At 36.0% G+C, this 8,092-nt stretch overlaps 1 protein-coding gene across 1 annotated transcript; it reads left to right on the top strand.

The window, feature by feature from the left end:
• Positions 1 to 1,008: 1,008 nt before the first annotated feature.
• LOC134666240 (larval cuticle protein LCP-30-like) lies at positions 1,009 to 3,792 on the top strand. Its single transcript, XM_063523392.1, has 4 exons — positions 1,009 to 1,063; positions 1,645 to 1,808; positions 2,502 to 2,624; positions 3,371 to 3,792. The coding sequence occupies exons 1-4, from the start codon at positions 1,049 to 1,051 to the stop codon at positions 3,771 to 3,773; spliced, it is 705 nt and encodes a 234-aa protein (XP_063379462.1). The 5' UTR covers positions 1,009 to 1,048; the 3' UTR covers positions 3,774 to 3,792.
• Positions 3,793 to 8,092: the final 4,300 nt, after the last annotated feature.

Raw genomic sequence — 8,092 nt, forward strand, 5'->3', positions numbered from 1 at the left:
TATTTACCCTGTTTTTTTAAATAGTATTTGTCTACTGGTATACTTTTTCGTATATGTATATGATTTAATGTCGAAATAAATGCCAAAATCAACTGTCATTTTAATTAAATTTACGATACGTGTGCTTTGATCCGAGCCCAGCGGGCATCTGATCAAAGAAGTTGCGTGCACGGAACTGCTGATATCATATTTTGGAACTTATTTATTGAATGTGAAATTAAAAAAAAAAGTAATCCTGGTAGTCGCTCAAGCATACAAACGTTATTAGAAGCAGTTTTCATATTTTTATCTTTTGTGCACAAATTGTTACGAATCTTGAAAGTCCGTTTTAGACCTATGTTCGTGATCGTTTTCTATCGAGCAAAAGTCAAAAACTTAGGATTCTAATCACTCTAATCAGTAGAAAAAGCCCTCAAGTTTGCTAATTGAATGTATGGCAGCTGTATCGTGATCCAAAAAAGAGCTACGGCTTTTAAAAAACTCCGTTTTCTGAACTCACTGCACCTTAAGTTTTTTACGTATCCTATAGACTTATATGTGTATGTATTAAGTACAATAAAATATACAATACAATACAATGTCCATAGTTAATTTTCGTAACATAAATGAATCAATTAACTTAAGACTAATCACAGCTTCTTAATTACGTCTAGTAATTTTTTTGCAATTAATGCTAATAATAGGTAATCATAACGTTAACTTTAAATTATGTAAGAAAAATAATATTAAGATAAGTAGGCTCGCTAATAACAAGGAATCACCATTATAGCCATTTAAGCTTCACAAACATTTCGATAACAATTTTTGAAGGACGACAAGGTCCCAACTTGATCTAGTTTTCGGCCATAGGCGTGGTTAATATATCACGCATCAACCCAAATTCGTCGCGCCGAATGCCAGCAAAACAAATAAAATTACCATTTTTGCAAGTTGGACATATATCTTCGGCTATCCATTATCGAGTTTGGTCTATGTATAAAAGAACCGATGGTCGTTTAAACTGTATCATTCGAGTTATTTCGTTCGGTTCAGGCGTTCTTTTGATAACATGAAGCTGATTTTGGTAAGTAAAATGTGATGGAAAAAAAGTGGCGTCGAAAATATACTTAGGTAATAAAAAAAATTAAGAACTTTGGAAATTTGTACGTGAAAGTGAAAATAAAGAAATATTAATAACTTCGTGTTGTGATGCCTACTAGTACCTATAAGATGGGTAATACATAAATTTTGTACAGTCAAGTTTTAATGAATGACCCATTTTGTACCTTGTTACAGTGATCATAGTACCTATGAAGTCTCTAGCGACTTTCATATTGATTTTCACTGTGAAAAGGTAAGAAATAGATCATAAATTAATACTTTCGACCGTACGTACTACGCCAGCAAAGATAATCGGCGCGATTCGGGACATGGATTAGAGATTCAATTCACTAGATATGAAATAGTAAAGATATGTGACGTTCCATGGCAAAGGATACCTTATGGCGGCTGGCGCTTACGCTATTATTAACGCCGCTCCAATATTCAGCTGGGGCAATGGTACCTTTTGCCGTGGAACGTCACATATGATTACCATTTCATATCTAGTGCATCTCTAATTAATTTCCCGAATCGCGCCGTGTGTGAATAACATTTTTCCCTTAGTCCCTCGTGGTGATAGCTGTACTCGGCCTCAGTGTAGCTGAGGACGATGGTCAGTACAAGCCAGGGCTATACGGGGATGACGGCAAGTACCGCCCGGGCGACGAGGGACGGTACTACGGATCCCCTGACTCCAAGTACCGTGTGTACACAGCTTTAGATAATCGGTAAGTAGGGTCTCTACTGTTTCCTATAAAGTTTTATGTCATAATGTATTGTTTGTCCGCATTTTCGTTAGTCATAATTTGGTTTTTCTCAGAAACGGATAACTTTTCAGGATTGCCATAAAACAAACCTAACCTAACCGGTCGATAGGATAACCTTACGAAAATGCTGAAAAGTTAACGGTTTCAAAATTATGGCTAATGATAATCTGAAAATCATTAGGTATATTATGACTTTCAATAATTATGTCAAACAAAGGGATCCATAAGTGGGTATCGTGATTGTATTTTAAGTACTTCCTGATTTAAATAAGCAGTAGCAACGTTCTTCAAGTACTTTGTATTAAGTATAGGCTTAGCAACTTGTTGAGATTACCTATCATTAAATTGGCATGTGATTTCAGTCAAATGGAAATGATATAAACTTGAAAATGTTTGCTTTACTATTCATTATGATATATCAACTCATTTAAAGGGCTATTTTTATTGCGTTTCTATAATTAATGGATACCTTTGTTTAGATAAGAAATTTCAATTGTATGTAGGCGTTGATACTATTATGTAAACGACAACAATGTTTTAGACTTTTCGATACATTGTTAAAAATAGAATCAGAATTAAACTAAAGTATTTTGACTAGCAGAGGGTGAGATACAATTTATTTGGCAACTTTTAAAACACTGAAACATAATTTAGGTACCGGAGCCTGATCGGACGAAATGGCAAATACAATTCGATCTACGCTGCGTACCAGCCAGTTTATGTGAAGGCGTACAACCCATACTACCAACCGCTGCTCTCATCTTACGGGCTAAATGGGTTAGTATCTTTGTTATTTTTTTAAATTACTAGCGACCCGCTCTGGCTTTGCACGGGTATACCTAAACTAATTATATACTTAAACCTTCCTCAAGAATCTCTCTATTGATAGATGAAAACCGCATGAAAATCCGTTCAGTAACAGTATAACCTACTACATTCCTTGAAACGAGTGAACAGTTACTTTTTTGCACCTTTATACTTTTAACGTTTTATTGACTTTGTAATAGGTGGTCATACTGAAAGTGTCTGCATTCTGATATACCGGGTGTGGCCTGTAATATGAGCAAAAAATTTTACTGTAGAACATTTGTTTAACGACTTTTAAAAATAACTTGTGGTTTGATTTTTAATACACTTTAAAGTTTATTCTAAGACGCAATGTATTGCGAATTTTGTTATGTTTAAGGCGTGACAAGGAGGTAACAAGGCGTGACAAGCAACGTCAATCACAATGATATGGCGTGGCGATGGCGTCTATTGAAGATAATATTTATTTTGTATGAAAAATAGGGAGTCTAAATACTTCATAATTTCACCGTTTGAGGAGTACAGAGTATGTTTTAATTATTTGCTCGTGTTACAGGCCACACCCGGTATGAGACGACTAATTTTTTCTAAGTGGCCAGTCCAGGAATTTTCAGTATGCCCTAAGTACTAATTTTGAAAAATTACCTCTGCCGTCCTACGGAAAACATTATCCTCGTCGTTTCGTTCTGTAAACTAATAAAGATAATATTTTCCAGACTCGAAGTAGAACCCTTCGCTTCAGCCCTAGCAACGGTGACCGCCCGCCCATCAGTCGTCTCCGTTGTACCATCAGCTCGGCCCTTCGTCTACTCAGTGAAACCCAGGCCTATAGCTTCCTACGCACCCGTGGTCTATTCACGATCAGGCTATGAGCCCAGCGCAAAAATCCTCAGGCAAGAAAGTGAAGTCGATGTGGACGGATACCATTATCTCTACGAAACAGAAAACGGTATCGCGGCTGAAGAAGCAGGGAATATCGAGCCAGTTGTAAATGGTGGAGGCACTAGAGCTAAGGGATTCTATGAATATATTGGGGACGACGGCGTCAAGTACCGCGTGGATTATACGGCTGATGAAAATGGCTTCCAACCGACTGGTGCTCATTTGCCTAAACCTTGAATGTTCTCTGACAATGTTCCCATTTTTCATTAACATCATTTACATCATAGTAAAATAAATTGTTGACGTGGAAGTAATGACATTTTTTTTAATGCCGTTAACTTCGGCGTTTGGCTAACTAGGTACATTTGGAAAATAGCAGAGTAGATAGACCTGATAAAATATTAAATTACCTAATTAATCAAGTCGATTCAGTAACTGTATGCATAAAACAGCATGATTCTTTCTGATTAAGTGTGATATAAAAGGTATAAAATAGACATAATGAAGTAAAGTAAATAAACTGTAATTATAAGTGAAAATCACACGATTTACAGTGTACTTATCTGGCAATAATTACGAGTAAATAATTGAAGGGATGTTTACAAAAACAACATAACTGCTTAGAGCGGTTGACACTTTTTTAAGAACATTGTTAATCGTTTCAGGTGTCACCCAGTGTAGTCAGTTACGTTGTTTTTGTAAACATCCCTTCAATGACTAATTATGAAAATTAATTACTTAAAGTAAGATATATTATATTTAAGACGATCTATTATCAAAATATATAATTAATCTATACGACATTTTTATAGTTATTAAATCGAACTTTAATTCAGTAAAATGTAAAAGTAAACTAAGACAGTCAATATTCAAATACGTATCGGTAATAAAACATACTAACTATAAAACTACTATAAAACAAAGGTGCTTGTTCTAAACTGGGGAGTGGGGCGCTATCAGATCAAAGTTATTCAAACTCCATATATAGGTAGTAGACGAATAAACATCTAGGAATGGCAATTTGAATGCTAATAGGACAATAATGTAACGACAGAAGACGGATCACATTAGAACCTGATCGCCCTTGGTTTTTATCGGAGTCGAGGAGAGCCCACGCTTAGCTGATGTTTTCATGTCGATGATGCAATGGCACTGATTTATGTGGTTAACTAGTTTCTGAACGTTTTTGGTCTCAAAGGAGTGTTCTACGCTTAGAGAATATAACAAAACGGAGACGCCTTGTCTGTAGTTTTCGGTACAAAACAGTCTGCCGAATTTTGCGAGGAGGGGCTCGTCAAATGTATACGTAACGTAAAAAAATAGCCATGTCAGATAAACGTCAGTCTATATAATATTGTGTACGACCATTTGCCGCCTACTATCTACAGAGGGGAACGCCGGTTAATCGCTACTCAGTTTGGTTATATGTTATATCCTCTAAGGTTTTGAGGACTAATCAATTTGGCTTTAGTCGTGGCACTGGGACGTGACTCGTATACGAACCTAGCCAACGCAATAAAAGTTACCATTTATAAACGACCTTCTGAAATAACATGAAAATTAACACGAGAATTCAAGTAACACATACTTATGTCGGGTATATCGTAAGCGCCTGTCATAAAATAATAGCAACACAGTAGAAAAGAAAATAGTGCTGGTGGCCTAGCGGTAAGAGCGTGTGACTTTTAATCCGGAGGTCGCGGGTTCAAACCTTGGCTCGTACCAACGGCAATGAGTTTTTCGGAACTTACGAGTATGTACGAAATATGATTTGATATTTACCAGTCGCTTTTCGGTGAAGGAAAACATCGTGAGGAAACCGGACTAATAATGCTTAGTTTACCCTCTAGATTGGAAGGTCAGATGTCAGTCACTTTCATAAAAACTAGTGCTTACGACAATTCTGGGGATTAGTTGTCAAGCGGACCCCAGGCTCCCATGATTGAGCCGTAGCAAAATGTCGGGACAAAGTGAGAAAGATTCAGTAGAATAAAATAGGGGCAGTATCTCTCCCGCGAGATAGACTACCTAGGGCCCGATTCGGATTTTAAAATAGATATCTATTAGATATCTTTTAGACATCACCAAGATACGATAACGACATGTTTAAGATCTAACCTGTCAAATTTGACATTTGCGCGATTCTGGAAATACTCTTGAACGATTTCCACAGGATATGACTTAGAGATCCAATTCACATCTAATAGATATCTTACTCTATCTAACGTAAAAGTGACATTGGTTGCTCGAATTGCGCTGCAAAAGAGAACTAGTTGATATCTAAACCATAACGTATCTAGAATGGATCTAGTACGTGTCGTCTCTTGTGAATATCTTGAAGTCCGAATACAGCTACTCATCTTTTTCTAACTGTATTTATTAATTACTGTCGCGGCGCTCCTTTGCTAAGCCTACTGGTACATCCTATTGTTTCATTTGAGTGACGTGACAGCGCTCTTCACCTCTCGACGTCGCTATGCTATGCAGTCCATTGCGACCTTAGCATTTGCGACTCAGAACAACATTAATATATCGGCGTACAGTCGCTCTGTGATTAATACCGAGAAGAACCTGTACTCCAATCAACAGAGGCATTGGGCTGCTAAAGCCGCATAAAGTAGGTCGAACATTATGATGCTCCGTAAGATACACCCCTCAAGGTTATCATCAGCACACAAGCTCGAGATAAAATAAAAGCATTTTTTATCACAACAACGGCATATGTTACAAACTTCAATAATTATCATAAGCACGTTGCTGAATCGTTAAACCAATTTTAATTGAACTTCACAATGTAGTCTTTTGAAAAAACTGCAGTTACTTAAGGTGGTTCTCCTTGCTCGATTTTCATACAACTTTCTTGGCACCCTAGCTCCTATTATATAGGGTTTCTTCACTTGTATATGTAATGTTTGGGTAGTATATACATTTCTGTCTTCGCTTAACGTAAAAAATACTAGATTTTGATTAAAATTATTAAGAAAAAAGCCTTTGAATATTGGTAAAATTTTGCCTCATTGCTTGTTTGTGTGAGTGATGCTTATAGTATCGGTGTAATTCTAACATGGCGACTTCATTTGACAAGTAATCATTTTTAATTTGTCAAAGGTGTAACAGATGGCACTTTAAAACCGTAACACAGATTACCTGTGTATTTTGTTTTATTTTCACTCAATAGAGGGAGGTATATTTAATGCACAAAGCATGTTACGAGTATACCTACTCATTTAAGAATCTCCTTTCTGATATAATTTCATTCCCAGATTTAATATAACTTAATAATTATTATGATTATTACACAATAAAATACATTTATATATTTATAGAAAGGTCAGTCCAAACAATCATTCGCGTTACGGTCGTCCACCGAAAACCCTTGTGAATTCTGCTTTCTTTTCGGTAAATGTTCTCTGGAAAAGCCTATATTTATTGTAACAATGATTTTTAAACTAAAATACCTAGCTATATTTTTCTCAAAAATATATAGGTATGTGGAGAAAAATGTCATCTTCTTGTAAATAAACAAGATTCTATAATATCTTCTGCTTGTGCATAACAATAACATTAGTAGATGATATTTTTAGGGTTCCGTACCCAAAGGGTAAAATGGGACCCTATTACTAAGACTTCGCTGTCCGTCCGTCTGTCCGTCTGTCTGTCACCAGGCTGTATCTCACGAACCGTGATAGCTAGACAGTTGAAATTTTCACAGATGATGTATTTCTGTTGCCGCCATAACAACAAATACTAAAAACAGAATAAAATAAAGATTTAAATGGGGCTCCCATACAACAAACGTGATTTTTGACCAAAGTTAAGCAACGTCGGGAGTGGTCAGTACTTGGATGGATGACCGTTTTTTTTTTTTTGCTTTTTTTTGTTTTTTTTTTGCATTATGGTACGGAACCCTTCGTGCGCGAGTCCGACTCGCACTTGCCTGGTTTTTTTTTCAAAAATGCTGCCTTTCACCCGAGTTAAAACACTCTACTTTTCATTTCGCATACGAGGAAAGTAAAATGCATGTGTTTTTTTAAATACATTTTTATAGTAGGTATTTTTGAGAGTAGGTATTTTCAATTAACAATTTGGCCAAAAGTAATTTATGGAATGGGGAGTCAAATATCAGAATGGAAATTGTATAACAAATCCATTTATACCCAAATTTCAATTGCTTATTGTAAAAAGAATAATAAAATCGTACTTGGAATTGGAACCTAAACTGCTCTAGTGCAGAAACGTATCATTTCCTGCACACCTTTTACAACAACAATGACCCTCTTTCATATATTCGGTCAAATTGTGCTTTTTGAAAAACTAATTATAGCCAGCCTTTTATGAATGTAGTATGATACCTTAGGGTATGGTGCTTTACGCACACTAGCGTCCCTTCCCCTCCCCCTGACGCAACCCACCCTTTTTGCATGAAATATGTCCCGGTTCACAGTTTTTTACATTTTTTGAGGAAAGTATACATTTTAGGAAAAAAGTGTCAATGAAAGAAATAATCCTTAATAAACTCTTAATAAAAAAGGTCATATTCATTTTTTTTATATGAT

This window comes from Cydia fagiglandana, chromosome 7 (genome assembly GCF_963556715.1).
Source record: "Cydia fagiglandana chromosome 7, ilCydFagi1.1, whole genome shotgun sequence".
NCBI classification, from domain to species: domain Eukaryota; kingdom Metazoa; phylum Arthropoda; class Insecta; order Lepidoptera; family Tortricidae; genus Cydia; species Cydia fagiglandana.